This window comes from Poecilia formosa, unplaced genomic scaffold (genome assembly GCF_000485575.1).
Source record: "Poecilia formosa unplaced genomic scaffold, Poecilia_formosa-5.1.2 Scaffold53, whole genome shotgun sequence".
Classification (NCBI taxonomy): Eukaryota; Metazoa; Chordata; class Actinopteri; order Cyprinodontiformes; family Poeciliidae; genus Poecilia; species Poecilia formosa.
Genome location: NW_006799992.1, coordinates 62,089 through 84,175, shown reverse-complemented (window position 1 = coordinate 84,175; position 22,087 = coordinate 62,089). Strand labels below are relative to the sequence as shown.

Below are 22,087 nucleotides of genomic sequence, written 5' to 3'. Positions count from 1 at the left end.
TTTGCTTTGCATTGGCATTTTTAACCTTTTACAAACCAATAGTTACATCTAATGTTATACGGCCATGTAGCGAGAGAGAGATGGCAAACTAGCGTGAGTTACAATTGATGTGATATTTTTATTTTTTTTTGGTTGACTGAAAAAATAAATGGCTAATAAATTAAATTAGCTCCACCCTTAAATTTAAGGCTTTTAGCCATCTTTCTTGGTAATTGACAATAACTATATGGTGATTTTTGGCTAAATCAATTATACAATATATTTTATTACCATGAAAACTAAAGTTATGCAATGAATTGTGGTTAAATAGGTACATCAAGAACCAAATATGCTAAAGCTGCTGCAATTCAAAATTAGAATCTATACTATATTATTTAATCTCTTTCCTCAAATAATTTTCATATTGGAGTCCAATGTTGATAATATTTGGCCATACCCATGACCTCTGCCCATTGATCACTGTTAAATGGATTGCTTAGAGATTTTGAATTGAGGTTCTGCAAAGTTTACAGAACATTAAAAAAAAAAAAGAAAAATTCTACAACATCCCTTTCAATGTTCCTCTGGTCTACTGGAAGTTTGGAATAATTAAAACTACCATAGCAGATTATTTTGCAAAAAGGTAAAACTGAGCTTAAAAAGAGGCCTCTAGAGTATGAGGATGAAACATAACATTAGATTTTTATTAATTCAAGCAAACTGTTACAGTCAACAGTTACATAAGTTATGATATACAGTAATGTTCTCATCTTTTTCAAATTTTTCTTTAAACCAGGGTTTCTGTCCTGTTGTGCCCCCAAAACATAGAAACAGCAAATCCATACAAGCGCAGGCAAGTAAGTAGTAACAGCACAATACATTCATCAACTCAATAATACGTTTTGTACGAACAATAAGGCAAGGTGAAAAAAATTCAAAAAAGAAGAAGAAAAAAAAAAGAAAACCCAAACTCAGAGCGATGACAGGCATTTTCTTTGCAACAAGCCAAATCAAGGCATAACACGTTCTTCTGTTTTAGATCTTGTAAAGTCAGCAGTGTGCAGATTTTCCTCCGAACAGCAGCTGCAGAAGCAAACGAGAAAAGGTTTGCGGTTTGGTGGGCAGGTACATACTAAAGTGGGAAGAGGATCTGACAGAAAAGCTGCCTTCTGTGAGACTTAATGGTCCGTACCTGGTGTTGCTCTGGTTCGTGCACACTGAACAATGAGAAAGGCAGGAACTCTGATTCACTTTCAGAGTAAAAAAATCACTCCCAGAGTCATGAGAAATTTTATTCTACTTTAAAAAAAAATCAATGGCTTAGTGTTTCTTTTGTGACATTTCCATTATTATTTTTTTTATAGAGGTCAGGAATGGCAGAAGTGGCTCCATAGAACCTGGACAGACAGAAAAAAATGCAACCTCTAGTCAGACATTTCCCCTGGATTAAAGGTAAATGGATGGATATGCACACACGTCACAGCAGCCATATGCTTCTTCATCTTCACTTTAAAACAAACGGTTGTCTGTTTTTGCGGTAACGTCAGTTCTGATTTAAAAGAAAAGAAGAAAAAGACAAACAAACAACCCAACGGGTGTTTAAACTGTTCATGTAGTGCTCAGTACTGGAAACTACTGGCCTGCTAAATCAATAAATGTTTTAAGACTATAAAAGACAATAAAACAAAAGCAGCATTCACTCAATGCCATATTCCGCCACCAGGTGGCAAAACAATATTGGAGAACTTAACAAGAAACATGCCTCCACTTTTCCTTCTCTTTTTGTCCAACGTTACTACTGAACAGATAAAAAACAAAAAGTCATTATTCAAAAATGTCATTTTCATGTATACCAGTAAAGATGATACAAACCAGGAATTATTACTGCAGAAATAAATGAAGGATAAAGAGAGAGAGTGAAAAAAAAAACCTCTTGAAACACTAGACTAGACAGTCCAATGAGAGCGGAGTGGAGTCTTTCCACCAAAAACAAACCACAACGAGACAGAGACATGAAGAGACAAAACGAAAAGGAAGCTCGATTGTGGAAATAGGGGGGTGACCAAAAGGCTCCTCTTCTTTGATGGCGAGCCAAGGAGCGCTGATGGAGCGTGGGGCACCTGAACATGTTTTATCATCAACCGCCAGCGACTCTCCGTTTCCCCGCCCCCCAATGCTCTCTGTCATTCCATCCAGTCCCCTTCGTCAAATTCGGACTCGTCCTCCGAGTCGGAGTATTCCACGGCGATGCGCCGAGAGAGGATGGTGGCCACGTCGTTCCCGACTCGCTCGTGCTTAGCCTCCTGTTCTCGCTGCTCTTCCACTTTTCGCAGCTGGATTCCTGCAGCAGGGAATTAGGAGGAAACCTCAGTATCTGAACGCAGAACGGTCGCAGCAGAATGCAGACCCTCAGCTAAACGAATAAAGGGCTTTAAGTTGTAAATTGAAGACATTTCGAGATTAAAAGTATAACTTCTTGTAGGGTAAGAAACAGAAACTAGAGCCTTCTAGACATACTAAGTAGGGAAATTTCTATAATGATCTTCATATCTAGTTTATATCTAGTGAGAAAAAGGTCTGTCCATTATAAGAAGAAAATCTGCAATTTCACATAACACCAATGTGTTATTTGAATTGGTTTTCACCCTGAATTAGCAATTTTAAAACAGGAATACTTAAGTTGTGGTTGAAAGTCACTGTTTAGGTCCAAACACCATGGAGAAAACAAGTAGATGTACTTAAAGAGTTTTCTATTTCGACAACAATAAAGCAGCCTGACACTTTTCAGGCAGTGTACACTCATGAGTCCATGACAGACTCATTATACGACATATTCTGGCAATGAAGCTGCTTGCAGAAATGACTTAAGTCTGAACAGGAGCAGAAAAATGCCTAACCTGAATTCTGACAGGATTTTAGTGGTTTGAAGGTCAGTTTTTTCACAATCAATCAATCACTGTGGTTAATTACATACATACATACATACAGAGTGGTTGAAATCTCTCTGCCGGATCCTGGTTTGTTAAGTCTCCAAACTGCTCAACTCAGACAATAGTTATGCTGGCTTCTTCCTCGTCATATTAAACCTTCACTTGACTTAAATTTGAGCCAAAGACTTTGCTATCGCTACGTTGTTGTTTGCTAGGCATTGTGTTATGCATTGATCGTTCAGCGTTTCAGGCATATCATCCTTCTTTTGCAGCTTTGGTGCTTGCTGCTCGCTATTTTCTCTCTTTCTTGCGTATTTTATTTTTTTACATATTTAACACAACGGAGAAGGAGAAGTTGTACACTAGTTATATACTTCAAAATGTAACTAGTGTAAAATAAGTGGATGGACATTTTGCAGCTCTGAAAAGTAAAAATAACTTGGAATCGTACAGATTTGCAAGTTTTGTCCAAGAAACTCATCTGACCTTTCCTGATAGCTTCCAAGAGCACGCTCCGTGCGTCGCTGATTGGTGGCAGATTGGATGGATGGTGCCTCTTGGTGCCCACATCGTGCATGGCATGAGGAGGCGGAGAAGCCATGGCTCCTGCTGAGGGAAAGGCCGGTACAGGTGGGGGGCCCGACTGACAAGGCGACGAGCTTCGCACTCCAGGGAGTGGCAGTGGAGGTGGTGGCGGGGGAGGGGGCAGGATGGTGCCGTCTGACAGGGTCCCAGAGCTTCCACCCAGGCCCTTGTCCTGGCCGTGCTGGAGGCGGGCCGGGGATGAGGAGTGGAGCGGCGGCGCGACGGGCGGTGGTGCTGGGTGGAGCACCCCGGGCGCAATCTGGAGCGGAGCAGGGGGCGGAGGGATGGCTGGAGGCTGATGCTGGATTGGCAGAGGAGGAATGGGAGGAGGAGCAGCGCCTCGCAGGCCCATGGAGGGCAAAGGGGGAGGAGGCGGCGGGAGAGGGGGTGGCGGTGGAGGAGGAGTGCTGGAGTTGAGGCCCGCCGTCCTCGCTGGGGACTGAGGTCTGCTGTCGGAGAAACCTGAACTGGAGCTGGAGGGAGGGGGGGGAATAAACAACGATGTGGTTTATTCAGACTGACACCTAAAGCAGATGTTCCTTTCCTTACATGGAGTTCGTCTTTAATCTGTGACTTTTTTTTTTTTTTTTTTACTGTGAATCATGTAACTAAGTGTCAAGATTCCCAAACATTCTCACAAAATGTACCCACATTCATTTTTCAAATGTTTATTTCTATTTTACAATTGCAGTCCGAAACATATTTTGCTAGGATTTTAAGTTGAAGATCGATTAGTTAGTGATCGAAAAAAATTTTTTACCAATAAAAATCTGGTTCCGTCCCTCTTACACAGATACGCTTAAATCAAGCTCGGTGCATCCAGTAGCACTTGTATTTACTTAATCTTGGTATAAACACAGCTGTTTATACACTGTTTATAGCTGTTTATAGCCTTCGTCCACAACCTGCCTGCTGGTTGTGGACGAAGTTGCATTTTCTTGCATGGAAAGAGAAGATGTTCACGTTCGATTAGAGCCGGTGGAAAATCCTCTTAGGCGCTGTGAAACACTTGAGATGGCAAAGACAGAATGGTGCAAAAATGTTTGATTCTACGTGTGCAAAGCTGTTAGAGGCACACACCAAAAGATCAGGGAACGCAAATATAGGTTCTATTTGTGCTTGCTTTTAAACCGCAGGTCTTTTGCCTTCCAGTTAACAATCGTGCACTATTTTATGTTCGTTTATCACGTGAAATCCCAATAAACTTTACTGAAACGTGTGGCTGTGCCACGATGAAATGTGAAGGAGCTCAAGCTGTAGGAATACTTGGACCCTCGGGCCTTGTAACCAGACTGCAGCTGATTACATCATCAGTGTAATTTCGAAAATCCAGCTCAATCAACTGATTATATGCTGTGGGAAAACTAAAATCCTTCCTTTGGGAGGAAGCAAATGTCAACATCTTTGTTTTGTTTTGTTCAACTAAAATCACAACTCTTCTTAATTAAAAATGTGCAATAACGCATGAGCAACGGGGACTGAGAAATCACTTCGGATGCATCCTTTCTAAAATCCCCACTGTTATCAGACTTCCATCAGCATTTACCCACATTAAAGACAGAATGCTAATCATGCTGGCCATTCACCGTCGCTGAAGCTGTGAGGGTAAATATAGATGTGAACCACGACATTGCAACACAAAGATGGAAAAGCTCACAATAATGTTTCCTCCTGCAGAGAAAATTGCACTGCAGAAAAAAGAAAAACAAACCAGCAAGCGGCAGAAAATAGCATAGAGCATATTTTCTACAAACGCACTCCAATGAAAACTGAAGGAGGTGAAAGTGAGACACGGAGCACATCAATGGCAATTCATGAAGAAGACAACACAGCAAGACATCAAGCAAATGCTGAGGGGTAAGTCAGCTTTTATGCAGGACCGGTGTGAAGTCAGACAAAAGCAGGAGAATGCTGGAAGGACAACTGCGAAGGAAATTAGAATAAAGAAACATTTTGGTTGCGTTCGATCAATCCGTCTGAGTCGTAAAAGAGGAGCAGAAGCAGAAAACCAGCCGTTAATATGCTCTATGGCCTTAAGCTATTGATCATGCCGTTCATCTTTGACCAGCAAAATCCGCTCCCCTTTCCCTATTAACCAGGATTTCCCTGGCGTGAAAATAAATCTTTAATTTGACAAACCAGAATATAAAATGGTGAACAAGCCAATATAGATATATATATGGATATATATTGTATTTGTATGAGTGCAGTCGTTAAAAACAAACTTCAGCACAAACGTCAGAGCCGACCTGATCACAGATGGGGGCTTGATTTCGCCCAGTGGGTGCCCAGGGGGAGGCGGGGGAGGAGGGTCGTGGGGTCGGGAATACATTCTGTCCCCGGTGCGGTTCAGCAGCTCGTTCATCTGGGTGTAGGGCAGCGCTGCAAGCGAGAAGTGCCCGTCCAGATGTTCCATGTACAGGGCAGTTCTGAAGAAATGGCACACATTATGATCATCAACACCATTTTTGCTTTATTGGCCCCCTATTTACATCCCACCCACCATTGTGTTAAGTATTTCTTACGTAAGTTTTCGTGGAGAGAGACAAAAGAAATGCAGGTAACCAGTCACCTTTCCCCCCCCCACACCATCATTAGAGCATGATGCAGCCACCACCAAACTTCACAGGGGGACCACCTCACTTTCTTTCAAAAATTAACCATCACTCTCCAGTTAGCAACCAGATTTCTAGAGTTTGCAGTGTCAAAGTCCAGATCTAAATCCACCTGAGAATTTGATGCAAGACATGGAAGCAGTGGCTCACAGATGCTCTCCATCCAATCAGACTGAAGAAGAATGAGCTAAATTTTCAGTGTATGTGAACGCCATGTTTCCATTTCAGTCCATTTCATCACCACGCTTCTACTCTGTGTGTGTCGTATTATATTCCAATAGAATACCTTGAAGTTTGTGGTTGGGAAGTGACAACGTGTGGAAAAAGATGATGCGGTATGTATGAGTTTCCAAGTTTCTGTATAAATTAGAAGTATTTCTTACGTACAAGTATTATGTATTAAGGCATATATGCCGCAGCAGCTGTATCAGTTTCTAAAAATGAGGCTCCTATGCATAAAATACATCTGCCCTTCATAGACACTATCTGACATTATCAGTACACAGGCAACACTGTCATATCAATTTACATGAAATTTATTCTCAACTATCTTTGTAGGAAAGATTTTCTGTCTAGTATTTGTGGCATAGATGCATCCAGGAAAGCAACAAGTTTGCATAAAATCTTAATTGCATACATCTGAAATGAAAGTATTGAACATTAGTAGGAATACACCTTGGTGGCGTAATAAAGTCTATAGAAAATATTATATACATATATATTACGCAGAACCCATTTTCAAATGTTAATTTAACTAAGTCATTGATGGCTTTAGCTCTACGGTCAGGTCTAATTCGTTTTCAGCAAAAAGCAGTTATGTTTTGAAGCCATATTCAAGGTTTATTGAGTCCATTAAAGCCTATTTTAAAGAATAAAGTATCCGTCCGCCTATTCGTCTTAAGAGTGAATAGACGGCTAGATACTTATTCGGCTGTAAAACTACTCGCGCTATTCCAGATTTTGCAGGAACCCTTCACACTCCGTTTCCATCACTTGGAGACTTTACGGCTGGAAACGATGCGTCCTGCACTCACCTGCTGTCGTGGTAACCAGTAGATCCGTTGGCCTCCCTGTGCTTGTCCTCAGGTGCGTCCTGGGCAAGCTCCGCCCCCAGCGCCAGCTTCTGCCACTCCTTCTTCCGATCGTGAGGCTGCCGTGGCACCTTCTCTAGCTCAGGCGGACGGTCGATTGCCTTCAGCTGTTGAGGAGCGGGCGACGGAGGGGCAGGACGAAACAACGGGAGGGAAATTAATGGGGGTACAAGATGAGTGAGAAGGGTGTGATTTAAATGGGGGGGGGACAGATCCACAACAGATGAGGATGAGTGAAAAAAGATGAGAGGAAGAAGAAAAAAAAATTAGCTACTTGGTAGATTTGATCATGTCTAATATTTCATATAAGGAAAAAAAAATAAAAATCACACAGTTAAAGCTTTTTACACACAAACAACAAGCAGCACTGAGATTTAGAGCCTGGCTTATGAACAGAAAGAATCACAGTTATCTTTATGCTAAATGCTGAGAAACATTTAAAATCTAACCTTAAGCTCAAAAGTATCTTTTAAAACTACCATTGCAGTTGTGTTAATCAGAAAGCTTGTTTATTTAGATATGCAAAGATAGAAATCAGGTTTTTTTTAAAGAAGTCAGTAAAGAAAGAAAGAAAAAAATCGAAAACAGGGAGTGCCCATCGATCAACTCAATCAAAATACTCAGTCAATAAAAAAACAACAACAACTGAATAATAATGAAATATCTGCCTGGATTATCAGCACTCTGTCCCCGATACTAATATATGAAGAGCTTAAGCACAGAACTGTAGAGAAATGAAGCAGCAAGTTGCTAAAGCAGAAATCGCACACAACATTTAAAAAATAATCAGTTATTTTTTTTCTTTCACATACCTGCCCTGGAAGGTCTAAGTACCTATAGACCTGATCATACATGCGGGGGTCCTGCAACTACAAGAACAAAAAAACAAAAGCACCAGGGGTGAGGGGAGGGGGCTCAAATAAATAAAAAAAAAAAAAAATGGCACAGCGACGAGCACGGCACTGCCTCACAGTCAACAGGGACACGGGCAATATTCGTGTGTGTGTGTGTGTGTGTGTGTGGTGGGAACAAGAGAGACAAAAGCGAAACGGCAGAAAAGGAAAAGTGCTGTTGAACAGAAAATGACAGCACATGCATCCTGGGGGCGGGGGGATGTGACAATACAGGTGGGTAGCAGAGACGCAAACAACCAGCCTCTCACACACGTCCAAACAAACAGGGGGCGGAGAGAGGGGGAACGGGGCCGAGTGGAAGAGTGCACTGGAACTAGCAAACAGAACTGGAAGAGCGGGCATCTGTGTGAGAGCCGGAACAATTCAGAGCAGCGATGACAGCACAGGCTGAAGACATGCTCAACCAAAAAAAAAAAATGCATAAGCATGCTGATCAACTTATAATAAAATGGCAGATTGATACAAAATTAAGGACAACAGAATGCAGCATTTTGAACTCAGTGACACATTAAAGTACCAAACAGTCTCTTGCTAAACAGCCTGATGAAATGCAATCCTGCTGACAAAAAAAAATATCACAAGACCTAAAATTCCTTCCTTCAATAAAATATTCCATAATATTGTGGAAATGTAAAAATAGAAACAGCCCACTTTTGAACCACTTAAAACATAAAAAAACAAACCATTGCCATTATAACAAACAGTTAAGTGTCACAATGTTTTACAGATGTAGATCTATACGGTTTGTGGTCAGATGATGTTTGCTTGAATGAGATTATTGTGTGCTTGGCTGCACTCGTAACAAAGGAAACTGACATTTTCTGCAAGTCTTGTGAGCATCAGTCCATTTTTATGGGGATATTTTTGCAAATAATATTCAATTTCTTCCAAGCCAAATCAAATCCAAGTTGCAAGCAACATTACAGATGGGTTTTCTAATTGTTTTACAAATAAAAATCGCAGAAGTTTGGAACGTGTTCTACAATCCGACACCTCTGAATGAAACCCGAAGAAAAAAAAAAAGCCTTTGAAGTCCACTTGTGTTTCATCTCAGTGGAAATCAGGCTGATTTTTATTTTTAAGCTTTTTGGTTTGTTAGTGAACATTACTGATCAAACAGATTCGTGATGACCAAGGAACACAGCAGATGTGCCAGAGATAAAGACGTGAAGAAGTTCAGAGCAGGCTGGGTTATAAAACGATATACTTGACTTTTAACATTTAATACACCACTGATTAGGAAAGCATTAAACAGAGAAGCGTCCGAGAGGCCCTTGCTAGCTTTGAAGGAGCTGCTGAGATCCAAAACTCATGTAGGAGAATCTGTTAGTGGTGCACCCCTCAAATATGAACTTTGAGGAGTGTTGTAGGAAAACCAACCAACAAACAAAACGCTGTAAGAAATCCCCAATTGAAGTTCGCCCCAAGCCATGTAGAGGACACAGCCTCTCGATGTGGAGGAAAACAAGCACAGCGCATCACCTTAAACACAAAATTATCTTTTACATAGCCTGCTGAAAACAAGGCAGCAGTTCTATGCTATTTGCTTTGTACACAGGGTCAGGACTCCCAGCTATTGAAAAACTATTGCTTCCAGTAGGAGTGGACTCTGCTGAAGTTTTAAATTTTACTCAATCGCTAATGTTTGACCGTGACATATGTAATGTGCAAGTTTGACTCTGTGAAGCTTAATGGAAATCGCCTGCTCTGTAAACAACCGTCCTGTGCTGCGAAGAGGGAAGTGCTGAGCCGAATGAAGGGCTTGTTAATTCAATATTTGGAAGCGTGGCCAATGTGGACTGAATGGCTCTGTTCATTTCCTCCACTGGCATCACTGAAACAACAGGCAGACTGCAATTCTAAAAGCGCAGAAAATCGATGTCATCCTTCACGACTTCTCCTTCCGTTTGCTGATTAGCCTCGGTTGAAACTGTATCAGAAGAATCCAAGTCAATAGGAGAAAGCCCAGACTGAGCTAAGAAGTGAGACTTGAATCGAGCGCACTTAAATACAGGCAGAACCTCAATACAAGGGTTTAGATTAAAGCAAATTCATCTGAACACAATTCAGTCTGAGAGGCTCTGGAGCAAATATGAGTTGTCTTGCAAATAAAAAAACGGGCAATATACGCTCAATATATAAATGCTCAATATATAAATGCTCAATATATAAATGTACCCCACACTTTTCAGGTAATGTAAAAAAAAAAAAGGCATGCATCTTTATTTTTTTCATTCCATTATTATTCACTGCTTTGTGTAGGTTTATCACCTAAAACTGTCCACCGAGGTTTGAGGCTGCAAAGTGACAAAACGTGAAAAAGTTAACATGTGTGAGGCACTACACACGAGGTAGCTTTATATGGTTTTATTGGCTGCAATTTATCATTGCGTTTAAATTCTACTCGATCTTTTGGCCTGCCGTGCCCAATTAATAACTGTGTAGATTTTCAAATGAAGCACGATATCTGAGAGGCGGATGACTCAACGTCATGGGTTGAAGACAAGCAGTTCTCTGCTAAAGCTAAATGATGTTGACTTTGTCCGTCCACTGCAGCGGCCAGCGTGCTGCGAGAGGGTGTAGGGATCACTCCTAATGCATATTGATTAGGCTCTCATTTATCATTGCACATTACCAACTGATGGGGCGGTTCCTGAAGGGAAGTCTCTGTGTCCAAAACACACACAAACCCACAACTCAGACACGCACTACCTCGTAATAATGTGCTTTTACCTTCTACAGAAAACTGCATGTCAGAAACATGTCGTTATTCCAGCGTTCACTCCTTTGCAATCAGGCAGCACTCCGATAGAACATTTCAAGCAGATGGACGGCAACGCCTCAAGTGTATGACGAGCACTTGTAAGTCACGTGTGGAGTTGTATAGCGCAAGTTTTATGGCTGCAATAAAGGTGACAAAATTTGGAGAACACAACAAAGAGGAGCGAAAACAAAGCAGAAAAAAAAAAAAAAAGAAGTTTTGTGTGAGCGTATCCACGCACGTGTGCACGTTTGTCACGTTAGTTATAAATGTAGCCAATTTCACGGAGCTTTGTGGCTCAGATGAACTGTCATCTTTCACAAGAATGGACTGGTAATAGCAGAGGGAGAGCTATACGTGTGAGACGCAGCAATTCGATTTATGCATTTCTGTGTGTTTGAGAGTCTCTGCACACGTTCGCATCCGCACTCCAGGCGTGCGGACGGTTTTGTGCTCATGTATGTATAGTGACAGACTCAGCAGAACTGCTGCTCTGTAACCCCCACCCCCTACAGCAGGCCTGGGGAGGAATGCAGGCACTGGACCACCTCGTTGCTGACAATAACACAACATAAACCTGGACAGCTGCTGCTGATCTGCTGGGTTTCAAACTGAATTAGATTTCAATTAAAAGACCTACAACCACTGGTAGGACTTTTATTGTGAAGCTCCAGGTTGATACACAGCGTCCTCCGCACACATACACAACTGTGGAAATGTATTAAAGCTTCTTGTTTTTAGTAGTTGTAGAGCCGCTTAATAAATGTTCATTTGAGAACATTTATTAAGTGGGGAAAACCCAATGAAAATAAATAAATAATGTACACCTGAAATGTTTCAGTCCCCACTGAAAATTTGGTTTATTATCAAAATGTAAAACTGTTTTGAGCACTTTGAATACATATGTGCATTTAGTTTGAAATCCTTAGTGACTACAAACTTTTTATGAAAGGAATAGTTGGAAATCAGGTTTGGTTTCAGGTACACCCATCATGGGATCTTGAAACCAAACACCTCGTATACCCGGACTGTTGGCAGCAACATTTTACTGCATGAAATACGACATGCAAACACCTCTGGTTTACTTCTTGTAGCTTAATCTTAACACTTATTCTGCACAGAGCTTTTTTTTTTCTTTTTTTTTTTTCTGTGTGCTGTTGGACGGATGTTTTGTGATTGGTCAGAAACTGGAAGTGGGCGTGGTTGCTGCACTGACAAACACTACAGTAAGGAGGAGCAATGAGGATTCTGCATCTGAGTTTTTGTGAAGTTCTTCGGCCAGAAACTGCTGTCTTGCTATAAATCATTTAGCCAATTACTAAAGATGCTTGTCAGGAAGACGTTGATTTGCATTTTAGTTTTGAAAAACTGTGTATAATAATATGTGGGGTAAGCTTTCTAAATTGTTCTGTTTTTGATTTGTTTACCACAAACAGCTGATGGATTTGTATATATTTCCATTGAACCTAATTTACAGTGAGGGCTGAATAATTATTGGCACATTAATTATACATTAAAACCATTTAAGAGTAATTCATGACTTTTTGGTTTCTTGTAAAATAAATATAAGATGACATTGGGCATATTTTTCTCCAAGTGACAATTTAATGAAGTTTATCCTGGTAGTTATTCACCAAAAATTTCACAGCTGGGACTGTGACAAAAATTAAACTAGAGGACTCAAGTTTACCTCGTCACCACCAAGATAAGGGAGGTACAAAAAACCCAGACAAACAAAAAAAAAAAAATTAAAAAAAGCAAAAAACATTTCAAGATTTAATGTAAATATGGAGGGAGCAGTATGCAAATGCAATCAGAAGAAGAAATCATTATTTAATGTTAGTTTGTCTGAAAACCAAAAGGCAGGAAGACGTTATTAGCAAAACGGGGCAGAAAGTTAGTTTGACCAAATAAAAATCTGCTAGAATTCACTCGTTGTTACTAAAGAGTTTATCCACCGACTGTATCCCAAATGCACCATTGCATGTTCTGTCCGTTTTGGTTTTTAACAATATTTACTTTTCTTTGCTTCGAGTCTAAAATGTGAAATTGTTATTTTTAAAGAATAAAATAACCGGGTGCGCCGCGTTTCGGCCAGAGCTGTCTGCATACTGTGCCTTCACAATGTTCAGAACATCATGGAAGATTAATCACAGACAGTAATCAATGTCTAGAACTGCCAGGCCGATCCCAAAGGCACAACTGGGATGCAGGTGTGCTGAAGGACCATTAGTGTCAGACTGAAAGTGGACAGCTCGCTTGCCGGGAGCAAACCAGAAGGTGGAGGCAGAGGGAGTGGTGGGTAGCTGTGGGAGAGGAGTGGAAATTAGTGGGAGTTAGTGGTTGGAGAGTAAAGGCTGTAAAGGCTGCAGGCCGCCGCACAGGAAGCAGATGCTCTGACGGAGTGAGGAGAAGGCAGACAGTCTTACCTCTGGGGGGGTAAGGAAAGGAGGAGGGGTTTCAGAGAGGACTCTTATAAGACTCTTGGGGCACACAAGATAAGGCATTTCCAGCTGCACAGAGTTAGATAAAGACCAGATACAGAAAAAGGTAAAAAAAATAAAAATTGGGAGGAAAGAAAATAGGCGGAGAGCTCCGAAAGCAGTAATTACTGCTACTTTTCGAACCACTGATACCTCATAACTGTCACATTGTGGTATTACACAGCAATAACGGTAAAACTGGAAAAAAACAACAAAAAAAACATACGGAAACTGAACTGATTGAAGTATCGAGAGCTCATAATATTTAAGGTTTGATTTTTTTTTTTTTTTACATGTTTTTAGGGTGAAGAGAGGAAGAAATGAAAAAGAAGACTGACTACTTTGACTGACTCCCACTTGAGCGTCCCAAGCCAGTTAACGTGTCTAGGTGAAACAATTTTCCAGAATTTGTTATGTTATATTTTGATTTACCTTCCATCCGTCAGCGGTGACAAATTCCACCGCTGAATATTTATGCATCTAAGCAAGTAATTAGAAATTTTTACAGCTCAACAAGTTCAGTTTGTCCTCAAGTCCTTCCTCTTGGCAACAAGTTCAACAATGTTTGGTGTTAAGAGTCTTAGCTTTGGGAACTTACAACTGGCAACTTTGGAGGTGCGCATCAATAAGACGGCTTCTGAGCAGCGTCCTATTTTATTCATTTATTTTGAGCATGATAGAAGTATAAAATCGCACACATGAACGAGGAATGCAAAAGACGCATATTTTTGCACCACAATAATCTTAACATGCCTGTTGTGTTACGCTGCCAAACACTCACACCGCATTCAGCTTGAAGTTGTAGCTGTGGACTGTTGTTGGGGTGAAACTGTGTTGGACCGACTAAATTTTTTATTCGCCTTAAGTGTGGTGCTATACTGCTGTTCTGCTGCATAAGCTCCATCTAAGTGTGTGCATGAGATTTTTCTACATTGATGGATTATCCATCGGTTCCAAAACTGTTTTTTTTTTTTTTTTTTTTTTTATGCTTCAAAGTTCGCAAAGTACAGTGTGAATTAACTGTGCAAATTTTCACAGGGAAACACAGAAGTACCGACTTGATTTATTGTTGCTTGGCGATGCAGAAAGCGATGTAACTTGCTTCATAGGTGTGTTCAAAAACTGTAGTTTGTTTACCCCCCTGAATGGCTGCTGTGGTGAATTATGCTTTATGGAGTGTATTAATGAGAAATATATGAAATTATCTATTGGGCAGCATATGGCTTCGAGACTGATGTCTGCTCTGTTTTGCTACGTCTTCGGCGCTCATGATAAAATATTGCATCTTAATCGTCTGTAACAGTTGAGTATATTTTCAGAACTACATTGCAGTGAATGTATTTGATTAAATAAACAGCCTTCCTTGCTTTGCTCGGATGTTTGAATACAACACAAACCATTTGAGACGTCATTTTAATTACCAGAATTTTATTGTGCGACTTGGTTCCCTTTAGTTTAGCTGATTTGAATGATTACCATCCATGCTCTACAGCAGGAGGATAATAATTTTCATCAACATGACTGCACCAGGCTCAGCCCTTAATAAAAGGAAACGGCTTCCCGACGGGTAATGATTAATAGTCCAACATTATTTTGAGATTAATTTATAATTGCATGGGAGAGAAAAAAAGTATTAGAGCAAAACTAAACTAGCAGCACGTTTAATTTCCTTATTGTCATTTTCTTTAACAATAGCCTTACCAGACATTTTATCAAGTAGAATGTCATGGTAGAAATTGTGTAAAACGCCCTACTTACTAATTGGTACTCGACTGCCGTAGCTTATTCTTAGATTGTTTTCTTTTCTCTTTACTTTTGTCACGGTTCCAGTTGTTTTAATTTCAAAATGGGAAATCACGGATTACCAATTACCAAAGTCTAAACTAAACATCTGGTTATGTGACAAGCTATACCAACTCAAACAATTACTTCCTACGAGATTGTTATTTTTACGTTAAGGCTGTTAAATACAGTCTAGAGCAGAAACCGATTTCTTCAAGGATTCAGCCAGATGCTGATGTGAGCAGATGTGCAGACTAAGTTATTAAAATTTATTTATTTGCATATTAAAATTTATTTTAATATGCATCCAGTTAAGCTGCAGTCCAACTGGATGCATCTATGCACTAAAATTGTCATTCTCTCTTAAGTAAAAAAAAAAAAAGGTTCTTCCATAATTATGCAGCAGACACTTTTAATGATAGCTGGCAAATGCATTTTTTTTTTTTTTTTGTAGCTAACAATGGCCCAATTCCGGAAAACATCTTTCTCTTGTGCAAGTCGGCACGGAGAACGAAAACAATTTTAGTATATTCCATTAAGTTCCCAGTGATGTCCACATTAAGTTGGAAATCAGGAGCAGGGGAAGCTCAGATTCAAATGTCAGACGGACATAAGGAAAACTTGCACCTGAACGCCGACGTCAAGGAGATTGAATGCGATCTTTGTCCTCCAGATCTCACCAGCTATTCTTCTCTCAGCCCATCCAGGGCACTTGACTCTGAACATCTTTCTTTTTTTTTCTCTGACTCACTCAGCAGTTCGTCTGCTGCTAATCCACTGAGGATGAGGCTAACACAGAACCTAATGAGATTAGGACGCAGCAGCCGTCTCGGCTCCTCGCTCCGTCCTGTGCTGTTTCTCGTTTATTGCTGGCTCTTAACGCTTTGTGTCTGTGAGTAACGTAAATCCGGTTTCAGACTAACCATCAGTCAAGTGACTTGGGAGGACATTAGCAGGTTGCAAAGGAGAAGGAGTGCTAAGAAAAAGCAATAAACCAACATGGAAGTCTCACCATCTGCTTAGTAGGAAAAGTAATTTAATGACTAATCATTTTTGCATTATTCAGCAGTTTTCATGCTGTTGTCTTCAATGACTTCATCAACATTCGCACAAATATTTACACTGACTAAAATATTTACTAGCACTAATAAGGCTAGCTAATTAAATTTTTGGTGTGACATCTGTTTTTATTTTTTTTTTTTTTTTTTATTTTATGTAACTCAGAACTACAAGTGCAGTGCGCTCTCATCAGGAAGTTTTAATGTCAAATCATGACATTCAATGGGAAAAGGTGTACTATTCTAGCTAATAAATCTGTGAAAATATTTAAAATCGAACCCGTTTTAAGTGTCCAAAACATTGTTGCCACTAACCCTAAAGGTTTACTCCAATCTCATAAATGAACTGCACTCCCATCCATCATCTTCTGATTTCATGGGGCAGCAGCCTAAGCGGAGAGACCCAGACTTCCCTCTCCTTCCTCAGCCACTTGGTCCAGCTCCTCTGGGGGAATCCCAAGGATTCCGCAGGTCAGCCGAGACACACGGTCCCTGCAGCGTGTCCTGGGTCTTCCTCTGGGTCTCCTCCCAGTGGGGTGTACCTGCAACACTTCGCCAGGGAGGCGACAAGAAAGCATCCTAACCAGATGCCTGATCCACCTCGTGTGGCTCCTCTCAGTGGGGAGGAGAAGCAGTTCTACTCTGAGTTCCTCCCCAGACAACCCGGCTTCTCAACCTACCCATCATCATTATTTCTTCATATACTCCCCCCCCCCATCTGTAAACTCTAATAAAAACTATCTCGATGTTACTAACCATGGCGCTGTTTGTGTCTTATAAGCTAATCACAATGCAACCCGTTTTTGTTGTCTGAGGCATTCAATGTTATTTTGAAAGGCGGGAATTCGCAGTCGCACGGCTATTGTCACAAGAGTACAATTCCCCAGCTCATCATTTTAAATTCTGAGGAGAAGAATTGGCGAAATAAATAAAGAATAAGGAGAGCCGGAACACGGTGTGCCATTAAATGTGCTGGCAGCCAGTTTCGGATGCAATCACAGTGACTGACAGGTGTTGAGGCATTTCAGGTCCCTGACACTGCAGCTGCATGGTACATCATAGTCTATTAGATGTTTTTAGGTACTCATGCGTGCAGTCGTGCCCCTGCGAGGCTGTTTATGTGCGGTCTGAAGTAACAACTGGAGAGATATGCTGCTAGAAAAATGTATCTGAAGTCTCCTAAAATGATCAAATGGAGTACAAAACAGCCACAAGAGAACTGATTGCAGTGACCGAGAGGCGTGCTAAGATAAAAGCAGTAAAGTGCAAGATCACCACCCTTAGATTCACACTATGCAATTTTGTATTTCTTTTTTCTCTGTCCTTCCCCGAGTAATTGTGCATGCTTTCAGTGAAAGACTCTCCACCACGCATTTGCACTGACCCTCACTCTGACCATTTACCCACCGTGACGGCTACACAAACCAGCAGCTGTGCGCACAATGATTCCCAATCGGTCCGTTTTGTCCCTGCGAATGTCTTGCAGGTCTTTCCGTGGGGTCCGTCTGACTCTCACCTCCCACTGCGGCGAGGAGGGGAAATGAACATGGCTTTATATGCTGAGCCCACCCGAGGCTTTAATTAGGATCAAGTCAGAGAAATGAGCTTTGACTACCAGCAGTGACATCAACCCAGCCCTCTAAAGCAAATGGGGTTCACCTACTGTTGGAAATTGCCTCCAATTTTGCTTTTCGGGCAGCGAAGAAAAGAATAAACAAACGCAGGCGGGACTAAGATACACTAAATGGACCAACAGTAAACAATCATTGCATTTACCCTCAGACCTGGTGCATTTCCTACATTCATTAAAAACCTCATAACCGGCCAATTTATATCCTCCGCGCTCATATAAACCCTCAGTGGAAAAAAAACAAACAAAAAAAACAAAAAACATTTGCTTTACTTCTCTCTGACCGTGACTGTAATAAGCTCTGATTGACTGCGAGGGGGCAAAATGGGAAGCCACTTCCCACGCAGGGAATTACAAGCTGGAGTTGATTAGCACTCCTGGTGCAGAGGGTGGGAAACCCCTCGGTTTTGAGCCCCTGCATCCGGTAAGAGACCAAAGCTTCTTCAAATACTTCAGCAACCCTTCATTTAATCTGATTTTGTCACAGAAAAAAAAAAAAAAAAAAAGTCTAGTCAGATTGGAAACCCTTCTTCTTCATGCATGTCAGCAGAAGGCAGAAAGATGACGCACAGTGCGGGGGCATGCAAGAAGCAGATGCTCCCATTAATTAGATCTAATGATCACACAAGTAATAACTAACAGGGCCGACGGAGGGGACCGTTGATTTATCTATGAGTGGTGAATAATTAAAGGAAAAGGCGATGCGGTATGAATCGGAGCTGCAAATCTATTAGTGAGTCACCCTGTTGGTAAATTCATGCAGGGCTGGAAAATACGAGAAGCCTCTTCAGTCACTTAAAGTCATTCTAATTAAAAACTTCACTACTCCACAAAGACTATTTAATCTACTGCGGCAATATGGAAAAAAAAAAAAAGAAAAAAAAAATGTCAAAGCCTTAACTTACCTTCTGCTTCCTCCTCTCTTTTCTCTTGTCCTCAGTGTCCTGCAGCATCTTTTCCCTCCACAGGTCAAAGAAGTATGACGGATCCGTGTAGAACTTGAGGCCCTCCTTACCGTCGTCCCTGCAGATGCACAAGAGCAAAGTTGTTGTCACGACTTTTTCTGTGCAGCTATGACATGGGGTTGTTACCTATACGTGAACATTTTCAAAACATTTCCTTTTAAGCCGCAAAACCTTCCCATCAAACCGTACGAATTACGTCAGGTTGATCTGGGAAATTAGAAGTTAATGCTGTGTATTGCAGCAAGCTAAGAACAGTCGAGGAACCATCTGCAGGCTTGTCTCCCAAGCAGCTTAAACAGCTACTCCACATTTTCCCTTCAGAGGCTCCTGAATACTTCATACAGATTTAAGAAGGTATCAAACATTCCTTAGAGATTCTGGTCTACACTGACATGACAGTTTTATGCGGGCAATGTTTTTCCAATCAGTCACTGGCTGTGCTGCTCTCCCAAAAGTTTTTCTTTTTTCTTTTTAGATGACAGAAATCTTTTCACAAGCTTCGCTTTTTACGGCAGCAACTTGCAGTAATTCTACGTTGCTATGAAGAACAATCAGATTAAACGTCTTCTTGTCTGCAACGTTAATGAGAGTTTGTGAAAATCGACTTCATCAGAAAACTAATTTGCACTTTGTTTTAGCCCTGCCGTAAGAAGACTTGTCAGCGTCACTTCAATGATTTTCTTGTTTACCTCTGAGGAAAGTGTTAATGAAGACAGGAAAGCCGATTCTCTCTCTCTATCCTCTCTAAAATGTACCGGTTTTACCTTTTCCACATGTAAATGATTTAGCGGTTTCTGAATCTGGAAACGCTGCCTTGAAGAGGTGTTGCATAGAGTTTAGCTCACGCTTAAAAAATCCAACTTGTCCCAGTTGGGCCCACAAAAACTGAACCCGTTGTCTGATCCAACACGACTAATTAACTCTAATGAGAGGCCCAAACTTTTACTGTTTTGGTTTTTACACCACCTTTTAAGTAAGAAGTATAACTTCTGCCATTTTTAGCTTTTGTTTACCATCTTCCCGCTCCATTTTGTTGCTTGTAACCACAGAGTGATTAAAGAGCAAATCCACAGGGGTGTGTGACTGATAGGAGCAGAGCAGAGCGCGGCCACATGCACATTAGCTGAGCTTACAGCCCAACTTATGCATCTTATGTTTTTATATCCTCAACAGAGTAAACCATTATAAGTGTATGAACACAACTTTATATCAAGTACTCTAGTTTCGTTTTCTCTGTACATTTTGTATTCTAGGCTCATTAGAAACCCTCATGCTACCTGACCGTCGAGCATACAATGTTGCCGTGACCTTGCTCAAATTTTGTCTATGGTATTGTCTGCAGTCAAGCTGGTGCTGCTCTGATTTGTCATAGGAAAAGAATGGAGATCTTATCACAGGGTTCCCAAAGAAGAGCTGCCATTTCTTCACATCAAAAAGAAGTTAGTTGGCGTGGTTCAGGTATTTGGTGAGGATTCCCTGTGCAGGATTTCCAGACATGTCTCACTGGGGTAAGACCCCAGAGTAAATCCAAAACTCACTGGCAAAAAAATGTTTCACTTCCAGCCTGGAAATGCCTCAACATCCTCCAGAACGAGCTGGAGAGAGTTATAACTGGGGAGAGGAATGTCTGGGTTACCCATTACTTTTGCAATCCGGATCTTGGATAGATGGAAGTTGATGCGTTAATGGATTTGAGAAAGAACAATAAATTCCTTCAAGCAGAAACTTTTTTTGTCAGTTGCAAATAACTTGGCCAAGAACAATTTAACTCGCAATCCAGAAGACCAGAAAAACGCTATCATGGTTTGATAATTTGATCAATAATCTTCGGTGTCATTTTTTTTTTTTTTAACAGTTTGGAAGATAGATTTAATTCTCTGGTGCATTTTCGCCTTTCACTATATTATAATGATTTTCTGGACAGGCCTGGAGGGCACACTGCTGCCTGGTTTTGAGATCCAAAACAGGAAAGATCTCATGCTTCTTGGCTGCTGAAACTTTAATCTGCGAGTATTTCCCTATATCCAGCCTTGGCCTCGTCTTGGGAGGCAATTATTTGGCAATGACACCAATAAGAGTGAACACATAGAAGATGAAAAGACTCAACTTCAAACGGCAGGAGTGGAAAGTTTAATGATATGTAGCACAACAAAGGGAACAAAATTGAATTTAACAAAGCGATGAGAGAGAACAGAGGGGAGACCAGTTTGGTGTGGGTTTGTGTTGCAGCAGGTACAATTTGACTCGATAAATCATTACGCTTTGATGTTCTTATTTAGTTTGGAGTGCGCGTTTACATGTTCGTGCATAAGGAGGAGGAATAAAAAAGATCATACATGTAGAAGCTATGTTCTGGGTCCATCTGAAAAATAAGACCCTGGGGAGGCCTCCAGCGGAGTGAGGCGAGGTGTGAAAAAGTAGAAGATATGAAGAAAAGAAGACAGTGGGTGACAAGGATGAGATGGGATGAAATAATGAACAGCAGTGGAACTAGGAAGATGACAAAAATTCAAGTTGGACTTTAAATTATTAATCAAACGCATGAAATCATCACCCCTGATATACCCAATCATCCATTCAGCGCTGATGAACCAATCAGCTCAGGAGGAGGAGTCGGGATCTAAAATTCAGATGGACTCCGAGAAAGGGGGGGAAAAAAAAAAAATAAAATCAGAAGATGATGAAGACCAAAAAACAGAATAAAGCAAATTGTGATCTTTACAAACAGTTACAGAGACGTTGTCTTTGAATGGGGTTTCTTTTTACTTAGTGTTTTCTTTCAAACTCGAAGAAAATCTGAGAAAATTAATCCCACTGAGCATTAACCATGAACATCACAGCGGACAACTAGGTCACATGCTAGAATGTGCAAAAGTTTTAAATCATCCCTTATTTTTCCCTTTTTTTGTTTCCAAAAAGCAAGATTTTCTAGTACACCTTTTGTAGTGCTATTTTTATTTTATTTTATTTATTTATTTATTTATTTATTTATTTATTTATTGCCTTTTCTAAAAGTTGTTTCAAGAAAAAAGGATTTGCTTCGGACTTTTGGCTGCCCCCTTTCCCACATTCATCTTCAGCTTGATATCTGGCCAATATTTTTTGGTTTGCTAAGCCATTAACCTCTGAGCATAAACAAACTCTAAATATTAGCCAGTGTTGTGGGGAAACATAAAATATAGGACGCGGTTTAATTTGGCTGTTTGGGAACTTGCAGCCTGTCATGGAGGCACAATTTGTTTCGGTTTCTCAGGGTAAATGTTTGAAATGTAGCCAAGATAACACGGTCTGATC

At 40.8% G+C, this 22,087-nt stretch overlaps 1 protein-coding gene across 3 annotated transcripts in view; it reads right to left on the bottom strand.

Annotated features, from left to right (window-relative positions):
* Positions 1–662: 662 nt before the first annotated feature.
* The window catches only part of wasf1 (WASP family member 1), a 56,852-nt gene continuing 35,427 nt past the window's right edge, over positions 663–22,087 (bottom strand). The window contains exons 5-11 of one of the 3 annotated variants that reach the window (XM_007552809.2): positions 18,734–18,851; positions 13,305–13,388; positions 8,013–8,069; positions 7,144–7,307; positions 5,744–5,923; positions 3,396–3,967; positions 663–2,320 (exon numbers count right to left, since the gene is read on the bottom strand). In XM_007552809.2, coding sequence (XP_007552871.1) covers positions 2,163–2,320; positions 3,396–3,967; positions 5,744–5,923; positions 7,144–7,307; positions 8,013–8,069; positions 13,305–13,388; positions 18,734–18,851 — 1,333 coding nt within the window. In that variant the 3' untranslated portion in view covers positions 663–2,162. The remainder of the gene's footprint in view (positions 2,321–3,395; positions 3,968–5,743; positions 5,924–7,143; positions 7,308–8,012; positions 8,070–13,304; positions 13,389–18,733; positions 18,852–22,087) is intronic. The other 2 variants (XM_007552810.2, XM_007552811.2) reach the window with 2 other exon arrangements.